The sequence below is a fragment of the Didymosphaeria variabile genome (genome assembly GCF_027946475.1).
Source record: "Didymosphaeria variabile strain IMI 356815 chromosome Unknown scaffold_9, whole genome shotgun sequence".
In the NCBI taxonomy this organism is placed as follows: domain Eukaryota; kingdom Fungi; phylum Ascomycota; class Dothideomycetes; order Pleosporales; family Didymosphaeriaceae; genus Didymosphaeria; species Didymosphaeria variabile.
This window is the reverse complement of record NW_026611628.1, coordinates 1,686,430-1,705,874: the sequence shown is the minus strand read 5'-3', so window position 1 is coordinate 1,705,874 and position 19,445 is coordinate 1,686,430. Positions and strand designations below refer to the sequence as shown.

At 54.1% G+C, this 19,445-nt stretch overlaps 8 protein-coding genes across 8 annotated transcripts; 4 read left to right on the top strand and 4 right to left on the bottom strand.

The window, feature by feature from the left end:
- Window positions 1-79: 79 nt before the first annotated feature.
- Window positions 80-2,614, top strand: NOP14 (nucleolar complex protein 14; the record flags this gene model as incomplete). The annotated part of the gene is made up of 1 exon (XM_056220618.1): window positions 80-2,614. One exon carries the CDS (start codon window positions 80-82, stop codon window positions 2,612-2,614), a length of 2,535 nt encoding a protein of 844 aa, XP_056065921.1.
- A 289-nt stretch (window positions 2,615-2,903) lies between these two features.
- On the bottom strand, window positions 2,904-4,547 carry YLH47 (LETM1 domain-containing protein ylh47; the record flags this gene model as incomplete). Its single annotated transcript, XM_056220617.1, has 3 exons — window positions 2,904-3,713; window positions 3,773-4,051; window positions 4,101-4,547. The coding sequence occupies 3 exons, from the start codon at window positions 4,545-4,547 to the stop codon at window positions 2,904-2,906; spliced, it is 1,536 nt and encodes a 511-aa protein (XP_056065920.1).
- An 807-nt stretch (window positions 4,548-5,354) lies between these two features.
- On the top strand, window positions 5,355-6,202 carry ADK2 (Adenylate kinase 2; the record flags this gene model as incomplete). Its single annotated transcript, XM_056220616.1, has 2 exons — window positions 5,355-5,511; window positions 5,559-6,202. The coding sequence occupies 2 exons, from the start codon at window positions 5,355-5,357 to the stop codon at window positions 6,200-6,202; spliced, it is 801 nt and encodes a 266-aa protein (XP_056065919.1).
- A 310-nt stretch (window positions 6,203-6,512) lies between these two features.
- SNX4 (intercellular trafficking and secretion) lies at window positions 6,513-8,110 on the top strand (the record flags this gene model as incomplete). The annotated part of the gene is made up of 2 exons (XM_056220615.1): window positions 6,513-6,893; window positions 6,953-8,110. The coding sequence occupies 2 exons, from the start codon at window positions 6,513-6,515 to the stop codon at window positions 8,108-8,110; spliced, it is 1,539 nt and encodes a 512-aa protein (XP_056065918.1).
- Window positions 8,111-9,648: 1,538 nt separating this feature from the next.
- On the bottom strand, window positions 9,649-10,549 carry PCD1 (8-oxo-dGTP diphosphatase; the record flags this gene model as incomplete). The annotated part of the gene is made up of 2 exons (XM_056220614.1): window positions 9,649-10,480; window positions 10,539-10,549. 2 exons carry the CDS (start codon window positions 10,547-10,549, stop codon window positions 9,649-9,651), a joined length of 843 nt encoding a protein of 280 aa, XP_056065917.1.
- Window positions 10,550-11,376: 827 nt separating this feature from the next.
- On the bottom strand, window positions 11,377-12,731 carry TIF1 (translation initiation factor eIF4A; the record flags this gene model as incomplete). Its single annotated transcript, XM_056220613.1, has 3 exons — window positions 11,377-12,389; window positions 12,448-12,591; window positions 12,698-12,731. The coding sequence occupies 3 exons, from the start codon at window positions 12,729-12,731 to the stop codon at window positions 11,377-11,379; spliced, it is 1,191 nt and encodes a 396-aa protein (XP_056065916.1).
- Window positions 12,732-13,204: 473 nt separating this feature from the next.
- Window positions 13,205-15,061, top strand: N0V89_011886 (uncharacterized protein; the record flags this gene model as incomplete). Its single annotated transcript, XM_056220612.1, has 2 exons — window positions 13,205-13,554; window positions 13,888-15,061. 2 exons carry the CDS (start codon window positions 13,205-13,207, stop codon window positions 15,059-15,061), a joined length of 1,524 nt encoding a protein of 507 aa, XP_056065915.1.
- Window positions 15,062-15,276: 215 nt separating this feature from the next.
- Window positions 15,277-18,400, bottom strand: N0V89_011885 (uncharacterized protein; the record flags this gene model as incomplete). The annotated part of the gene is made up of 5 exons (XM_056220611.1): window positions 15,277-15,507; window positions 15,557-17,524; window positions 17,580-17,888; window positions 17,948-18,177; window positions 18,232-18,400. The coding sequence occupies 5 exons, from the start codon at window positions 18,398-18,400 to the stop codon at window positions 15,277-15,279; spliced, it is 2,907 nt and encodes a 968-aa protein (XP_056065914.1).
- Window positions 18,401-19,445: the final 1,045 nt, after the last annotated feature.

Genomic DNA, 19,445 nt, shown 5'->3' with positions numbered 1-19,445 from the left:
ACAACACACGAAAGCGAGTCGCGCTTTTGATGCCTGCTGATCTTCAAGAAGCGGTCAAAAGACTCAAATCAGCTCCGCCATGCCGCCCTCCCAGTTGAAGCGGCTCAAAGCCTCTCTCCGCGAACAAGGCCTTACCGGACCGCAAAAGTCGAAGAAGCAGAAAAAGCTGCAACCGAAGAACGCAGATCAAGCAGCAAAGAAAGCCGCCGCCCTCGCTGCTCTTCGCGAGTCTTTCAATCCGTTCGACGTCAAGCACCTTTCACGACCGAAGAAACACGAGTATGTCTCGAATATCCCACAAGATGCGAAGAGCAAGATCTTGGGAAGGCCGGGTGTCACAAAGAGCCAAGGCGAAGAGACACGTCGGAAAACGCTGTTGCCGGAAATGAGTAAAAAGAACAAGACGGGCGGCATCATGGATCGCAGAATTGGCGAGGATGATCTCACTATGAGTCTGGAGGACAAGATGATGGCGAGATTTGAGAGAGAGCAGCAGAGGAAGCGAGGCGGCAACACATTTGACTTGGAAGATGATGGAGATGATGTTGAGCTCACGCACGGTGGCAAGTCATTGCGATTCGACGAGAAAGATCTGGGGACAGAAGACTACGATGCTGCCAGTGTGAGCGGCGGCTCTAGTGATGGCGATGAGGATGGCTTCTTGAAGAGGAAGAGGCGGAGAGATTCTGAGGGTGAGGAAGACGAAGAAGACGAGACAGCTGAAGATCAACCGGAGAGGAAGAAGAGCAAAGCGGAAGTGATGAAGGAGGTCATTGCAAAGTCAAAGCAGCACAAATACGAACGACAGCAGTTGAAAGAAGACGACGATGAGCTGCGCGAAGAGTTGGACGCGGATTTCAACGACGTGCTTGCCGCTCTACGAGGACACATGAGCGGGAAACCACCCGTAAAGGAGCCTCCCAAAAACGATGTGAAGCCAGACTTTGGCATCAACCCTGATCGTGCTGCTCTTCTTGCTGGAATGGATCGCGATCAAGCGGATAAGGACTACGATGCGCGAGTGCGTCAGATGCTGTACGACCAGCGCTCAAAGCCTACGGAGCGCACCAAGACAGAGGAAGAGAAGGCGAAGGAAGAAGCTGAAAAATTGAAGGCGCTCGAGAACAAGCGCATGCGAAGGATGAGAGGCGAGCCGACAAGTGACGATGACGAACCGCAAGACAAGGGCAAAGAGAACGAAGACATCGACGAGGACGCTGAGAGCGTCAATGATGATGCTGCAGAATTTGGCCTTGGTGCGCCTCTGCCCCAGAAAAGCCGACCAGACGGCGTGGATGATGAAGATGACTTTTTGCTCGAAGACGATCTCATTGCTAGTGATTCGGAAGCCGATATCTCGGATGAAGGTTCTGACGAGGAATTCGATGCGGATGATACCATGGCTGCAGACGAGGACGACGACTTCCTCAAGGATGTTCTACCTGAAAAGACGCAACCGACCAAGGCAAAGAACGGTGTCCTCTCGCTCGTCCCTGATTCGACGTCAAAGCTGGCCTATACTTACGCATGTCCCCGATCGCACGAAGAGCTTTTGAAGGTCTTCGAGAATGTTAGTGTTGACGATACGCCTACAGTTGTCCAACGTATCCGAGCACTATACCACGCCGGACTGCACGCCGACAACAAAGACAAGCTGGCTGATTTCGGTTGTGCTCTTGTTGATCACATATCGTATCTCTCCAGCCAGACGCCACCGGCTCCTCTCCAGGTCATTGAGTCTATTATTCGACACATCCACTCTTTGTCCCGTTCGTACCCAGTGGTCATTGCTACCCGCTTCCGAGAACACCTCAAGCAGCTGCACGCATCGAATGATCCCAGCCAGGGAGATCTCACGATCCTCACGGCAATTGGCTCGATATACCCCACCTCAGACCATTTCCACCAAGTCGTCACTCCAGCAATTACCTTGATTGCCCGTTTCTTCGGCCTCCAAACTCCCAACTCCACCAAAGACGTCGCAACGGGTGCCTACCTAGGCGCGCTTTGCCTCCACTACCAACGCCTCAGCAAGCGCTACATTCCCGAATTCATCCGCTACACAATCCTCTGCCTCAAATCCCCCGACATGACCCCCGCCCTCCTCACCGCACACACCCAAAATATCCTCACCGCCACCGAAACCTGGTCCAAAACCCCCGCCTTCACCGAGATCTTCACACCTCTCCTAGCCCCTCTCAAATTCGCGAAACCCACCCAAACCACCGCCATCCACCGTCTCACCATCGCCCTGCAAAACGCGCGTCTCCATCGCCGCCCGCAGCTCCTACACAACCACCGCCCCCTCCCCATCAAATCCAGCATCCCCAAGTTCGAAGAAGACTTCGACCCCACCAAGCACTACGACCCTGACAAGGAGCGCGCGGAGCAAGCACGCCTGCGCAAGGAGTACAAGCGGGAGAGGAAAGGAGCGATGCGCGAGCTGCGCAAGGATGCGAATTTCATTGCGCGGGAGAAGCTCAAGGATAAGAGGGAGAAGGATCGGGCGCATGCGGATCGGGAGAGGAGGCTTATTGCGGAGATCCAGGGGGAGGAGGGGAAGGAGAAGAAGGAGTATGAGAGGGAGGCTAGGAAGAGGAAGGGAGGGAGGTAGATCGTTGGATTTACGTAGTGGGGGTTGTACATATCACAAATCAATTTGCATTGATGTTCAACGTAGTACGGTGTTCACATCGTTGTTTTGCATAAAGGTGACCTCGGCGTGCTCCAGCGACGTGTTATGCGTTCTACATCTCGATTCTTTCTATTTTACATTTTTCTATGGTATAACCCTACGTTGAGGGTCTGCGGGTATGATTCTAAGGTTCAAGTGCCATGCGAGCCTAGAAGCCCTTTCTATTTAGACAAAGTAAAGAAGTGTGTGTAGTACGTCGCGCTCGCGCTTACTCCTTCTTGGCGGCCTCTTCCTTAGCCTCCTTCTTCTCAGCAGCCTCTTGCTCCGTAGCCCGCTGGTCCTGCTCTGCACGCTCCGAGCTACCCATGCTAGTCGCAGAGTCTCCAGTGCTGGCCTCCATCTCGTTGCTCCCTTCAGCCTTTGCGGCCTGCTTCGGCTTATCATCTTCATCAATGTTCTCCCTATCCTGAGGGGTTTGCTTCTCATTGCCCTGGTTCTGCTCGTTCTCCTCATCAATGAGCTCTTGCTGCTCCTTGAGCACTTCAAGACGCTGTTTGTTAGTCGCGGCGCCCTCAGCGGTGTGCACCTCGAGTTCGATCTCGTGGTAGAGCTCCTCTGGGATACTGGATAGCACGGCCTGGAGAGCGTCGATTTGGGAGGTGGCGTCCGAGTCCTTGCCTTGGGCGTACACGAAAGCGTTAGAGAGGACGAGGAGCGTCGAAGGCACGCCGCTCTTGAGACGGAGGTCGAGCCAAGTCTGAAGGTCATCGCGTAACCGGGCGGGCGACACGCCGTAGGTGCGGAGACCGCGGCTTGCGCAGGCGGATTGAAGTTCAGGGACAGAAAGCGAGCTTACGCCCTCAAAGGCGATGGCGCGGTCGTCGCGCTTGATTTGGCGCATACGGACGCGGATTTGGTAGCGGAGGAAGTTGTCAGTACCGAACGATGTCAAGTTCAAGTAGCGGCAGATGGCCACGAGCTGGGGTCGCGAAAGATTGTCGAGGGTGAGATCATCCTTGAAGATCTTGCAAACCTTGACAATCTCCTCTGTTGAGGGCGCTTCTCCAGTTGTGCGGACCTGCGAAAGTCTGTCAGTGTGATGTTTGAGAGGTCACTCATGTGTCTATTGCAACGTACCTTACGGAAGAATTCGGCGAACTCCTCTCGCTGCGCATTCTCCGTAGATATCGGCAAGCCGGTCTCTTTCAATGTCGAGCGAAGGAAACCGCTGACTTCTTTCCGAGTGGTTCGCAGCGTCTTGGCCTTTGCGTCCTTGGACGACTGGCCCTCGTATGTGCTAGGAAGGAGGTTGGGGAAAAGTTTGAGAGCTACGGGGAGAAGCAGCTCCGCAAAGGGAACGATGAGGAAGACCGAAAAGGGTACGAGACGGCCGAGATCCTGGACAGTTCTTTGGAGCTATTATGTGTCAGTGGGGTTCTGTATTTGCGGCATGTGGAGAAGCTACCTGTCGGTGCTCTCGTCGAGTAAGCTCATAGCCAGCAGCCATTTTCAGCGCCAGCTTTGAGCTGATCCTGACCTCGGTGACCAACAATTTCGTTCCGTCCCAGTAGTGCGCCGCCTCCTTCTTGACCTTCTGCCACATAGTGAGCTTCTGCTTCTCTTCTTCCTTCTTGGCTACCATTTTCTCTTGTTTTGCTTTCTCCGACTTCTCGGTGGCTAACTCCGACAATGTCCGAGCCTCTTGAGCTTCATGCTTTGGCAACGCGGTGGGCTCATCTTTTGGTATCGATACATTGGGACCCTTTTCTTGCGACTTTGACTGTTCCTCTTTTGACAGCGGCTTCTTTGCTTGCTCGGTGTTGAAGCCTGGGGGCGGGAAATTGCCGTTCTGGTTTGATGAAGTCTCGGTGGAAACGGCGCGATGTGGGATCAATATGGCAATAGCGGGCATATGCTTGGGGAGCTGTCGCGACGGTCGGGCAGCGGTTCTGATGCCGGCTCTGAAGACTGCGGGAGCTGCCCGAGTGGCAGCTCTACTGACGTACATTGCACCGAGTACGGTTGCGGAAGGTAAGGAGCGACGAGGAGTGAGACAATTCGATTCAGGGATAGGAAATAAGATTCAAGGCACAGCCAGGGCACAATCACTGATGACTGGGTTGTTGGGATGGGTGTGTGGAAAGTTGTCGAGTGATGCAAGAAATTGGTAAGATGGCCGCCAGGAACGTCCGTCGCCGATCTGCGTCAGTAAAGCTTGGCTTTCTGCTTCCGATCCCCGCCGCATAACGCGTGTTCTCGCATGGCCACACGCGCATGGCCGCTCGCGGAACGTTGGGCCTGTATTAGAAGCCAGGCACGTGAATTCAAGCCATCCTCCCACAGCCTGCCACGCTTTCGGCAACCAAACACTGTCGGCGTGGTCTCGGGGCTGTCGTGGCCACTCCCGGCGCAGCCAGTTGAGCTTCCCGCGGGTTCGTTGCCGCACCCCCTCAACTCCTCTAGCGGATCCTCCGCATCTCCCAGGAATAAAGCTACCCTGTCCGACTTCCTCGGCCTACGTCTGTCACATCCTCTCCGCCGTGCCACGCCTGTGCACCACATCCACCACACTCTCCACCTATCTTTTGCCAACATGAACTTCCTCTAGGAGTCCGAGCACTTCGCGGGAGCCGGTTGGCCTCCATTCCACCGCTTCGACTTGTGTACATAATTGCGACTATCATTTTAACTCTCTCATTTTCACTGTACGATAACCAATATGGCGCTCGCGCGGGCAGCCAGGATCATTCTGGTCGGCGCACCAGGTGTCGGAAAGGGCACGCAGACTGAGCGCTTGATCAAACGCTTCCCAGAATTGTCATCAATTAGTTCTGGTGACTTACTGAGGAAGAATGTGAGGGAACGGACCCCTCTCGGTACGTGTCGCGCATGCTCATGTTCCCACGTTTCTAACGGCATGCAGGTATCCAGGCCGAGGCCAAGATGAAAACTGGCGAACTTGTTCCGGATGCTATGATCCTGCGACTCATCGTCAACGAGCTCACCACGCGAGGATGGATACAGGACAACACCCTTCGACCGTACTCGGTTTATTCGAGTTCAACGGGCATGGATGAGGACCCAACCGTCGATTCAGTACTCATCCCCTCTCAATTCCGCGCTGCAAAATATCAGATCACTGATGACCCGTCCGCGTCCTTCATACTGGACGGCTTCCCGCGGACAGCAACTCAAGCTGTGCAGCTTGACGGAATAGTGCCCATAAATCTCGTCGTCAACATTCAGACCCCGCCAGAGGTCATCATTGAGCGGATATGCAATCGCTGGGTCCACGAGCCGTCAGGGAGGGTATATAACACGACGTTCAACCCACCTAAGGTCGAGGGCAAGGATGACGTGACAGGTGAAGCCCTCACAAGACGCGCAGACGATGATCCAGAAGTGTGGAAGGCGCGGTTGAGACGCTTCAAAGAGACGAACGAAAATCTATTGGAACATTACGATAAACACGGCGTGTTGTGGACCGTGAATGGCAACAGCAGCGACGAGATTTCACCGCAGCTGTTCAGTGAGTTTGGCAAGCGGTTTGGCGCTGTGGGCAACTAGGTCGATATCCATGTTCCTTTTGTACGTGTACGCTATGTATGGGCTCAACTATGGACAGTGAGCCCGGTCTAGCTGGCTTTGCGGCTTGTGCGCTCGAGTCTCTTCTTCGCTCTGTACAGTTCAACTTTTGGCACCTAACTGGTAGCTGCACCCAATCCTCAATGAAATCTTTCTCGAGCAGCCCTTTCAGTTTTTCCGTTGTCGCGAGCGTCCAAAAATTGCTTTACCCATGCTCCTCAATTGATCCACTGGATAACGAACCCTTTCTACTTCTACCAACATAGCTATAGCTGTAGACGAGTTTCAAAGAATGTACGATGCGATCAGGGTTAAAACGGTCCAAGCGCCTGCGCCCCGCTACCAGGAGCTCTCTCCAGCTCCGATGCGACGTCAGTGTCTAGCGACTCGGCAGGCATCGCTAACCTCAACGACACCACCTTCTCCAACGCCCACGCCCGACGCCTCGCTCTACCACTGGTCTCACGTGCTCTGGATATCACCAGCTCCGGAACATCGCGCCATCATCCAGGAAATTGCTCCCAAGCCCGATTCCCCCTCGAAGGCACCACAACCAACGGCCTCGATGGCTGAGGACTTCAGCGAAGGACGCCTGGAGACGTTCGTCGGCACGCCGCAGAAAGAGCTTCCAGGGACAAAGGATGCATACGTATCCTATCTCGTCACCACAAAGGTCGGTATTTGACACCGTAGCCTGAGATCTCTCAGTACATATGCTCACGCGCATGCCAGTCCGACTTCCAATCATTCCAGCGCCCCGAGTTCAGCGTCCGCCGCCGCTTCACAGACTTTGTTTTCCTCTGGAAACAGTTGACCAAAGAGTACCCGCAATGCGCCGTCCCACCGCTGCCCGACAAACACAAGATGGAGTACGTGCGCGGTGACCGGTTTGGTCCGGACTTCACGCACCGCCGAGCTCACTCGCTGCATCGCTTTTTGAAGCGCATAACGTTGCATCCAGTGCTACGGCGCGCAATGCTGCTCATTAGCTTTCTGGAGAGCCAGGATTGGAATCAGCATATGAAGGGCCGGTCATCGAGGGCAGCTAGTGGATCAGATGCGGGAGGAGGCGGCTTCATGGATGCCGTTGCAGAGAGCTTTGTGAACACTTTCACCAAAGTACACAAGCCAGACAAGCGATTCATCGAAGTTAGCGAGCGAGCTACAAAGTTGACAGAAGACCTGTCAAATGTGGAGAAGGTGGTTGTGCGTGTCGCAAGGCGGCAAGGCGATCTCGACTCAGACTACAGTGACCTCGCAACGCAATGTCAGAAGCTCATCACCTTGGAACCTGGTGTTGAAGGTCCGTTAACATCGTTTGCTACCTCCGTACAAACAACTTCGAAAGGGTTCAAAGACTTGAGAGACAACACGGACCAGGACTACCTCACTTCCCTCCGCGACATGGACGCCTACGTAATAGCATTGAAGCAGCTTCTCCGCGCCCGAGAAGCCAAACAGCTCGACTTCGAAGCTCTCTCCGACCTCCTCGCAAGGAACGCTTCCGACCGTGACTCGCTCGCCAGCCAACACGGCGCTGGTATGGGAGCATCCGGCTTCCTCCGCCAGAAGGTCGAAGACTTCCGTGGCATCGACCACGAACAAGCGCGTCGCAACCGCGTCCGGAAGCTCGAGATCGACATAGAACGTTTAACGGGCGAAGTCGAAAGCGCAAAGAAAGCCACGGAAGCCTTTGACGAGCACACGGTTAAGGAAGTCGCAGACTTTGAACGCATCAAGGCCTTTGAGTTCAAGGACACGATGGGCGACATGGCAGATGCGCATATCAATTTCTTCAAGGGCACGATTGACACGTGGGAAAGATTTCTGGAGGACATGCGTAAGGAGGAGGATGAAAGGAAAAGGGCGGAGGAGCAAGAGACACAATAGGATACGGCCTCCCAGAGGTGGAGGAGTATATCTGTTGACTCCTGGGATGTGCCGTTGGCGCAGCGATACCCTGAAGCTGTGAAGGGAAAGGGCTCAAAGCCATGTGATTAACTCGGCCTGAGGCTGATTATGATAAGAGCGAGCTTCATGATGACGTATTTTACAGTTATTGATACTGCAGTAAAGATAATCATTTGCACGTACTCCTTCTTAAGCACAATTTGTCCTGAGGTGACTTGACCTCGGTTGCTGATGTAGTACGTATACTTCTACACTGCGCGCGTTTGATGGTAGTAAAGACAATTATTTGCACGTACTCCTTCTCAGGCATTAATCCACGATGTGTCGTGAGGTGACTTGGACTCTATTACTAATATAGTACGTATACTTCTACACTATGCGCGTTCAACATTTAACGTCGTATGTCTTGAGACCTCTCCACCTCGAACTCGAACTCAACCGTAACCCCTGAAAGCGGGACGCGTTTACATCTATCCCACGCTCCTCCTTTATTCACTGTTCTCCCTCAACATGTGATTGATTAGCTGCCTTACTACTCCTCTACGTACCCGTTTACCTTTCCCGTGAACGTCCCCTCCTACGTAATATCCCCCCTCCCACGCAAACGTTAAGCGACTCCAGCTAACTATACTCGGGATCCTCTCCGACTTCACTTCATCTCCGCCTCACCACTCCGCAGCGTGACCGTCCCCTCACGTAACCTTCTCCTCCCACGCAAACGTTAAGCGATTCTACTTGACTACTTCGAGTATACGCTCCGACATTACCTCCGCTCTACTCCGCTATCACCTCCACTCTCTCTCACTGCAGACGTTCATCACCAATACCCCTCGAGCCCTCGAGAGGCCTATATAAACCCCCTCTGCGCCCCCTTCCTCCTTCTTCTCTACACTCTACTTCTCTCCATCATGGCTCTCATGGTGGAGGGGATTGAAATCCAACTCCCCTTACCGTCATGGTTGGGGAGGGGAGGATTAAAACTCGACAAGGCTCTGGACCATGTGCGCGTGCTGTGGGGAGTGTGGTGAATAAAAACTCTGGATGTCTGCGGTCATGCGCGCGTGTGCTGTGAGGTCCTTCGTAAATAAAAGTTCACGATATCGACATCTATGTGCGTGCGTGGTGCGTGGGGAGGGAGTACCTTCGAGTCTCGAGTGCATGCGACCATGAGTGCGTAAGGGAAAGTGGTTAAAAGCTGTATTGCGCGCTGAGTCTACCCAGGGTGGATTATATCCTCCTCGCCGAAGATGTAGTCACGAGTACACAGGATGAGCTGAGGCCATGCATTATGTACTCGATATCATGTGTCGAGTCTACCCAGGGTGGATCACAGTGACCCTGATGCAAAGGTGATCACGAGCACGCAGGACGAGTTAAGGCCATGTAGTATGTCCTCTGAAATATATGTCGAGTCCACCCAGGATAGCTACGTTCTGGGACAAGTATCCAAGCCTAGAATCGCATCAAACTTGCGTCAAGTTATACCCAGCTAGCTATGTACACCTTCCAACCCATTTCTATATCTTACTCTTCTCCGTCTCCCTCACCGCCTGCCTTAACACCTCCCTATTTAATTCCTCGCCCTTCCTCCTAATCTCACTCATCCGCCCCACCTTCAATAACCTCCCAATCATCTCCTCATCCCCAAAATGGCTATTATGCTCAAATAGCGGTTCCTCCCCATATGCCACCCTCGATGCATCAACCAGGATCCTCGCCGTCATACCGAACACCCTGAAATTCTGGAGATCCTCAAAGGGCGTGGGCTCGGGCCGGGGATCGTCGCCTTCCGGCATGCCTTGAGACTTCTGTGTGTGTTGGGAATAGACAGAGGTGTTGCGCCGGAGCGTGGTGGGGGAGGAGGGAGGCTTGGGGATGTAGAAGTTGTGCATGCGCCAGCGGGACTCGTGCCAGTCCGTCCAGGTGCCGCGGTACCAGCTGTGCGGTTTTCCAGCGCTGTTCTGCGGTCCGAGTTCTTTCCTTGTCCAGTCTTTTTGTAGGAACTGTGCGAAGGGCGCGGTGAAGACGGCGGCGACTTCTTTGGGGTCGAGGCGCGGGATCATCTTCTCTTCGACGTCGCCTGCGTCTTGCCCTTCTGATGATGTGGAGGAGGTTGTAGACGGGCATAGAAATGCTACACATGGTCTGACGCCTAGCTCTGTCCTTGCGAGATTGGTGGGCAATTCGCAGAGATGTTCGACACGGAAGCCCGGCGGGAGCTTGGTGTCTGTGGTGGGGAGGCCTATTTCTTCGTATGCTTCTCTGCGCGCGGTCTCGAAGGGCTTTTCGTCGAGCGTATCGGCTTTACCGCCTGGGAGTGCGGCCTGTCCTGCGTAGTTGCGCAGTGTGCTGGCTTCGGTGTCAGCATATTGTATGTCGCAATTCGATTGCGGGTGTCAGGCCTTACGCGGCGCGCATCGTAAGTACGACTTTAAGGTCGCCATGACGATCTGGGAAGAGGAGAATAAGGACAGCGGCACGGCGCGTAAGTGGGAGTTTATAGTAGTTCGTGGGTGGAGGTGTGTATGCACGGAGGCGCGCAAGCGCTTGCTGTTGGATGGTCAATCTTGTGCCAATCGCGGATTGTAGTGCTGGATATTACAGCTGAAGCATGCGAAAGCATACTGGGAATCTAAGACAGGCGTTGCGTCTGCCATCGTGTTGGCCGTAGATGGTGGTTATTCGCGGGAGCTGACTTGTGGAGGGGCTGTCGTCAGGACCGAGGCAATCCAAACAGCAGGAGGATTTGCGTGCCGAAGAGATGTGCACCACCAACGTCACGTAGTAGAGATTTGTAGAGTTTCTTTTGTAGTATATTGCATTTGCAACTGCATCTATCATAAGAGACCATTCATTACTGTCATCAATGGCTCGCGCAGCCATGGAAAGGGTATCCCATCGCACTCGCGGGCCATGATAGCCAACAAACTCGCAGCAGATACAGATGGCGGAAGAGCCGATGTAAGGAACATTTTGGGAAATCCACGCACTGAACTTCCTCCACACTTTTCTATACCCGCAAAACTTCCAAGTACGTCTTTGGACATGAATGGACAAACGCCGATATGCCTCGAATGTAGATAGGAAGACACCACCTCTCATCCCCAAGCGCTTTTTAAGAAACGTAACACCGGACCGAAGCCTGTCCGAGCAGGCAGTATCCGAATTAGTGTAGCACCAACTGAACCAAAATCTCCGGAACAAACAGGATATGGCTCAGCGATGCAGGCGAAATGGAGAGTCGTCTAGATGAGGTCGGCAACGTTCATGGGCATCTCCTCAATCTGGGTGCTGTAGAACTGCTCGATCTCACGCATCATGCGGACATCATCGGCAGTGACGAAGTTGATAGCCACACCCTTACGTCCGAAACGTCCACCACGACCGATACGATGGATGTAGTTCTCGCGGTTAGCGGGAAGGTCGTAGTTGATGACCAAAGAGACCTGCTGGACATCGATACCACGGGCGAGAAGGTCAGTGGCGATGAGCACACGGGACGAGCCGGAGCGGAACTCCTTCATAATGACGTCACGCTGGCCCTGGTCCATGTCGCCGTGCATGGCGGAGACGGTGAAGTCACGAGCAGTGAGCTTGTCGGTGAGCCAGTCGACCTTCCTGCGGGTGTTGCAGAAGATGACGGCCTGGGTGATGGTGACGGTCTCGTACAAGTCGGAAAGGGTGTCGAGCTTCCAGTCCTCCTTCTCAACAGCAATGTAGAACTGCTTGATACCTTCGAGGGTGAGCTCGTCCTTCTTGACGAGAATGCGGACGGGGTCACGCATGAACTTGGTGGTGACCTCGAGGACATCCTGGGGCATGGTGGCGGAGAGCAGGACAACCTGGGTGGACTGGGGCAGAAGCTGGAAGATGTCGTAGATCTGCTCAGTGAAACCGCGGGACAACATCTCGTCGGCCTCGTCAAGGACGAACATCTTCATGTGGTCGGTCTTGAGGACACGGCGCTGGATCATGTCCTGGACACGTCCGGGGGTGCCAACAACGACCTGGGGGCCTTCCTGGAGAGCCTTCATGTCATCACGGACGCTGGTGCCGCCAATGCAGGCGTGGCACTCAACGTTCATGAAGTCACCGATGGCGACAACAACCTTCTGGATCTGCTGGGCAAGCTCACGGGTGGGGGCGAGGATGAGAGCCTGGCAGGCCTTGATGTTGGGATCGAGCTTCTGGAGGACGGAGATGGAGAAAGTAGCCGTTTTACCGGTACCAGACTGAGCCTGCGCAATCACATCGTGGCCTGTATATACGTCAGTCGGTGTCACGCTACGCTGGCGGAAGCGGCGGTTGGCACTCACCCTTGATGACGGGCATGATGGCGCGCTGCTGGATGGCGGAGGGGCGCTCGAAACCGTAGGCGTAGACTCCGCGGAGGAGCTCAGCCTTGAGTTGCATAGCATCGAAGGAGTCGGTCGTCTCATCGTAGTTGGACTCGATCTGGCCTGCGCGGGGTGTTAGACTTGAAGCTGGCGACGAAGTTTTCCGCATGCGCTGGCCCCGCCTTCGCATGGCGGGCACACGCTGCGCGGCGCGCGGGAAGAGACTCACCCTCGGGCACATCCTCAAGACCTTTGTCAGCCATGATTGTGAGTGTGGAAACTCGGGACTACAGGCGCTGCGCTGTAGTCGAGGGGTCGCTTGTAGCGGGGTTGTGGGCGGTGGAGATCCTGAGGATACCGCCGCTGTAGTTTTTGAGTTGCTGAAAAGCTAGATACCAGATCCTCGCGCAGAGAATCAAAGGGGTATCTAGGGTAGTGTGTGTCTGTTGTGTGGTGAAGTTTGGTGAAAAATGAAGCGATAAGTGGGAGGCTCGGCCGTGTTTTATGTAGTACCGTGAGAATTTTTGGGCGGCGGGCGCCACGCTAGTCAAGCGAGCTCTGGTTGGAGAGATTCACTGCGAGAACCTCTCCACATGTGTTTCGCCTTCACGCACCGCCCGAGCTTCAATCGCTGACTCCGCGCTCCCCAGGATTCGTGCGTTTGCGCCGTGGCAACTGTTTGGCAGGTGCGCCCTGTGATTGTTTGGCCAGCATTGTATCTTCTCGTCCTTCCAACATGGCTCCCGGACTTGTAGAAGCAAGCCGCGTTTCCACCGACTTGCCGCCACGCAAGAAATTCAAGCTCTCATCGGTGGCGGATGTCCAGGCCGACGACATTCTCGACGCGGAGACTGCAGCGGCTACTGTCCCTCCCCATCCGCTGGGAATCAGACCAGCAGGCAATGCGTACACAGCCACCGAAAACATCAAGGCCAACTGCGGTTCATTCGCACGGCTTCCAGACGAGCTGTTGAATCACATCTTTGAGTCATTCGACGCCGAAACGCTGAGACGCCTGGGAGGCACCTGTAGAGCGTTGTACGCCTTCACTCGGCTCGATGAGCTGTGGAGGGCCTTGTTTGTCAGGTAGGTGACTGTTTTACTTGTCTCAGGCCACTCACGGGCGCACAACACTAAGCTCGAGGTTAATGCATTTCCATTTATGGACGAGCACCAAAAGACCTCCCGAAATGACCTCCATGACTCTTCTCCGTACAGCCATCAAACGAAAGGCACAGTTATGCGCTGTCCGTATTTGAGCTGTGCAATATGGGTCGACTCAGATCAGAAGCTGTTATCAGACAGTGCGTGTTTGGCTATGTCTTCCATCGTGCCGTCCGCTTGTGACTCATACATCAGCCCGGACTGCCGTCATCGCAATCCATCATGCTGAGTCCTACAAACTAACAAATCCCACAGTGCACCGCCCGAGGACTTCGTGTGGCGCGGGACCTGGCGCGCAACCTATCTAGGCATCCCTCAAGAACATGTTGCCTCCATCCCCTGCCGGAACCTCTTCTCAGACGTGCTCTACCGGCCTTTCCAATGCGCACACATCTCCCTGGCTCCTTTCACCTCCAATATCCCCGTGCACAATGAGATCGACCGACTCCCCAACCTCACCTACGAGGAGTACGCCTCCAAATGGACCAACAAACCCTTCATCCTGACCGAGCCCGTAAAACAGTGGCCCGTCTACGGAAAATGGACACCAGAGTATCTCCATCGTGAGTACCCAGACGTAAAGTTCCGCGCCGAGGCCGTCGACTGGCCCATGGTGAAGTACATGTCCTACATGTCTGCCAATGCCGACGAAAGCCCCCTGTACCTCTTCGACCGCGCCTTCGTCGAGAAGACCGGCATAGCAGTCGGTCGAGACGCCCCCAGCGCAGCCTACTGGCCTCCCGACTGCTTCGGAGAGGACCTCTTCGAAGTCCTGGGCGACCAACGGCCAGACTGCCGCTGGATGATCATGGGCCCGAAGCGCAGCGGGAGTACCTTCCACAAAGATCCCAATGCGACGAATGCATGGAACGCCGTGTTGACGGGCGCAAAGTATTGGCTTATGTTCCCGTCGAGCAGCAACCTGCCGCCGCCGCCGGGTGTCATACTGTCGGATGATCACTCTGAGATCACGTCCCCGCTGTCTATCGCGGAGTACCTCCTCACGTTCCACGCGCTCGCCCGCGAGACGCCCGGCTGCAGGGAGGGCATCTGCCACGCTGGCGAGGTTTTACACGTGCCTTCTGGCTGGTTCCACCTTGTGCTCAATCTTGAAGATGGCCTTGCGTTGACGCAGAACTTCGTGCCGAAAAAAAAGTTGGCTGATGTGCTTGGCTTCTTGAGAGACCAACGGGACCAGGTAAGTGGCTTCAGGGAGGAGGTCTGTGATCAGGCGTATGAGCTATTTGTCGAGCGGCTGCGGGAAAAGCATCCGGAGGTGCTGGAGGAGGGACTCGCGGAGCTGGAGAAGAGGAATAAAGGAGGGAGGGGCAAATGGGAGGAGCTGACCAAGGGTGATGATGAGGGAGAGAGTGGTGGATTCAGCTTTGGGTTCGGCGGGGACGATGATGAAGACGCAGAGATCCCGTAGACGTAGACATCAAGCAAGAATGTGGTCACAATTATCAGAGAAGAAACAGATAATAATGCATATTAATAAGCAGTCTCAGCAGTGTCATGCCAGACCCCTATTTACCGCATCCGAACCCAATGCAAGAGCAATATCCCACCATAAGCAAAACAAGTCCATCGTGATTAGCCTCCTCCACGGAAGACGCCAACCCGCCATCAGTATCAACGGCGAAGTTACTCAGCCAACACTGACCTCAACATACTCAAAAAGGTCGGATGTAGCTTCAGCAACTCCTCGATAGGCGGCTTCGCCGGCTCACCCGCCTTCCTTCTCAATTGTTCCGCAGCCCTAGCTCTCCGCTTCCGCTCCGCAGCAATGGGATCCGCCATATCCTCGTCATCCATGTCGCTTTCCTCGTCATCATCATCCGCATCATCGTCGAGTTCAAGATCCTGGAGATCGAGCTGCTCACTGTCAGTACCCTTTAGAAAAGACAAAGGAGGGTAGACTTACCTCGTTGAGTCCAAAATCCGACGTTTTGAACCCACCCATACCACTCAGGATCTTGTCGCTGCCTTCGTCACCTCCACTCGCCATCTTCTGCCTCGTCTTATCCTGATGCCACTTCTTCCTCGCCGTCTGCCATCTGATCAAGCTGTTGATCTCCTTGATCGCCTTCACCCTATCAATACTCCCCGAATCCATGCTCCCTTGAAACAGCGCATTCATATCGAGCTTTCCACCACTTCCAGGTCCATGTCTGAGGAAGTCGAGGATGCCTTCCAGCCAGCCCATGAGCTTCTCGAAGAGCCCGTTATCGTGGATATGCACCTCGTGGACGAACTTGTAGAAGTTGTCCTCGTGGCGGGCGCACAGGTCGATGAAGGCTTGGACGGTTTGATTGGGGTCTGCGGAGATGTCCTGGCGTTGGCAGGCTTCGATTGTGCGGATGGTGTCGTCGACAAAGAGGGCGAAGTCCGTGATACTGTTGTAGACGTTGGCGGATTTGTAGACGCGGACGAGGGGCTCGTAGAAGATGGTGAAGAGGTCGCGGAAGAGTTGGAGGGTGGTGGGTTCTTCAATGAGCTCGAGCATCATTTGCTTGTCTCGTTGTCGAAGACAGAGTTTAAGGTACTGCTTCAGGTGGGCGAACAGCTCGGCGCCTTGCCGCAGGTCTTTGTCAAGTTGGATCGGACCGTTAGTCTTGTCCACCGTCTTCGTGCTGTATGAGCTAGACTTCCGGCTGAGTTTTCCGCGTCCTGAGCTCTCCACTGCGCTATTCCAGGCGACATACGCATTGAAGATCTTCTCAACTTGTTCGGACGTTAGTTCGGGCACCAACAGTTCCGAACGAAGGATTGTGACAACAATATCGACATTCTCTTTCGCGGCTTCCTCTCGTAATATGTCCTGGACGTCCTCGTCGGCTTCGACGAAAGCCTTGAGCTTCGCACATAAGACCTCGTCCTTGATCTTCGTTGAGCCGAGAGCGTCTATTGACTTCTGCACTGACTTGACGCCATCGTTGATGGCCATGCCGAACATCCGCTGTAGCAACGACCGAGCGCCGAAAGGCTGTGCAAGGAAAAGATCTAGTACGCCAGCCATGACAGCCGCAGGATTTGCATATTTGATGACCTGTTTCAGTACGCTGTACGGGACCAGAGAGTGGATGCGCTTCGCTTGTGCGAAAAGCTCCGGTGAGTTGTCTTCGGCGAGGAACAGATGGTAAATGGTGGCCGCGACTTCTATTCGCAACCACTCGGCGAATTTTTGATATTCGGGTTTGAGATCCGCAATCTTGTTCTTGACCTTGATCTCCTGGAAAAGGTGCGAAAGACCATTGCTCTCCACGATCTCGCGCCGGAACTTCTCCATATGGATGTCTAGCTCGGCTGCTCGCTGCCGTGCCACCTCGTAGAATTGTCTTTGCTCTTCGATACGCTTCTCGTCCATTATCTTTCGCTTCTCAATGTCCTCCATCTCTTCCTCGTTCACCTCAATAGGATCACGGGTCAGAAACTCGGCCATTGCGCTAGACTGTGCAATAACCTCGTTCGATAGGAAATTTCGGAGAAAAGCTCGGAGAGATACACGCTGCTCTTCCCGATAGAGTACGCGCGGTTGCTGAAAAGCTAAATGTTCGCCAGATGCCCTAGGTGAGCGGGTTTTCGGTGTCCCTAACGAGGTAGTTGAGCTGTTTCGTTTGTGACTCCCATATAACCAGCCTCGCAGGCCGCCTCCCCCACTGCTCTCATGCTGCTCTGGTTCTGGGCCTTGGGTGGATATGGAAGATATTGAACTGGCATCATCATCCGCGGATGTAAGAAGAGAATCTTTTTTGTTCTTCCGGGGAAGTGGAGGGAGTACCTTTCCAGGTAGCTCTAATCGTATTCGTTTGTGTAACTGTACAAAATCCGCAAACCGACGACCGATGTAAAAGTCGTGGGAGCCGGATTGTTTGACTCTGATGAGATACTCCTATAGAACCGTTAGTCCTTCGCTTGTCGCTCTTCACCAGTGGTGGGGCACCTACAGCGTGAGTATGGTACCGAAGATGCTTCTTAACAGACGTCGTCCGCACTCCAGCGACGTTGATGTCCCAACCATTTATGAAGTGTCCGCTCGGCGCATTCAGCTTTAGGCCATTATCGTTGGCGCCCCGGTCGACGATTTCCATCTCCGAAAATCGTATTCTCTCCTCATAGCCAGATGCAGTAGGTATGCCGGAGACCATCATAAGCTCCACCAGCTTCTCTGTCTTCAATGCGAGCTTCCTACGCTTTGTTTCTTCCAATCGATCTTCGGATGAGGATATGTTCTTGTTCGCAAACGATTCTAGAAACTGACGCACATCCCAAGATCAGCTTGTAGTCTTCGCCACGATGTCACAGCAGAACATACCACTTGCAGTTTGTCTTGCCAAAACTCTTTCTCTTTCGCTTTGTCTAGAAATGGAAAGTTGCGAACATGGTGTACGAATATGTAGCGAAGAATAGGTAGTTCGGAATCTTCTGGCGCAACCTCACCGGCATCTGACCGAAAGGGTGCGCCGAAGCGCTGGAGGGCTGTGGGGGAAGAAAGCTCGGAGATCTCGAATTGGGTCTGCTGTGATATGAGTTCGCGTTTGAGGTCTGTTTGCGCATTAGTTTGGCCCATGTATATAGAAGTGTGCGCGTGCTGCTTACAGTGCTCTTGCTTGCCCGTCAGAATAGACCCCTCTGGAGGGACCGACATCATGGAGAACTTGGAGTAGGTCGTGTCATTTCGGGCTGGTGCACCGGGGCGCGACGTGGACGACACCGGTTCTCCAAAAGCCGGAGCAGAGGGAGTATTGTCTGCTGCTGGTTGTGCCATGGTCATAGGTTCAACTGAGCCGTTGAGCTGAAGGGAAGGAAGGTCGTCAGAAGCCATGATATAATCGCACACAAGCAAACGCTAAAGGGACGTGGGTGAGGCGAGTCGAGACCGGGCGGTCGTAGCCGTCGTGGCTAGGTAGTCTTCGATGCCGGTTCCGGCAGCTCTTGGTCACTTGGTGGGCGAAGTTCGACGCGTGGTGTATGACACCAATGACGATAGTGGGGCTGTTGTGGCTGAAGCTGCGAGCCAAGGTTACACTTGCATTTTTAGTCAAGAATCCACGAATAGCCCGAAAGTGCTCCGCGAAGCAAGATTTGTTGTTGGGCATTCACGTCGTGGTAGGTGAGCAGGTGCGTGTCAGACATGCACAGAAGCGCGTGTTGAGCCTGCTGGTTGCGTCACAGGGACATGGCTGAGCACACAAAGCGCTGATTGCCAGCATCGACAGCGCGCCGCCATCTGCGCTCCAGGGCTTCAAGGAACGCACGGCAAACTCGTCCTTGGCTTCAGCCGCTTCACTAGCCGTGCCCCAGATTCACTGCGCAAGAGTGGCTGAAAATGAGCCACCCCTCGCGCTTGGCGACTCCCTATATATCGCTTGCGGGTATGCTTTTGGAATAGCTACAAGTATTGCCGCCATCGGTGAACGACTCAACAATCAAATGAGTGTCTAACGCTCAAAACCCGAAGTCGGCATGTCTTCACATTGCAGATCTTCACACAGCATGAGCTTCACTTGCATCATGATTTTATTCTACATGGGTTCAGCTAGTCCTGCCTAAGTCAGGCATGCCAGCTGCACACGGTGGGTGAAACAAGACTGTCTTCTTCTTGAACCGTGACCCAGTCTCCGGCAAGCCACCGAGTACCCACACGACCCTAGCCTATCAAAAAGGCAGAGGCGTAAAGAAACATAGCTTGGTATGACAGTGTCCACATGCTCCTTAACGCCGGTACTATGGACAAGCATACTATACACCCGCTTCAAATGTGTTGCCTCGAAGAAATCCATACACTTACACTAAACAGTCTGTGCTCCATC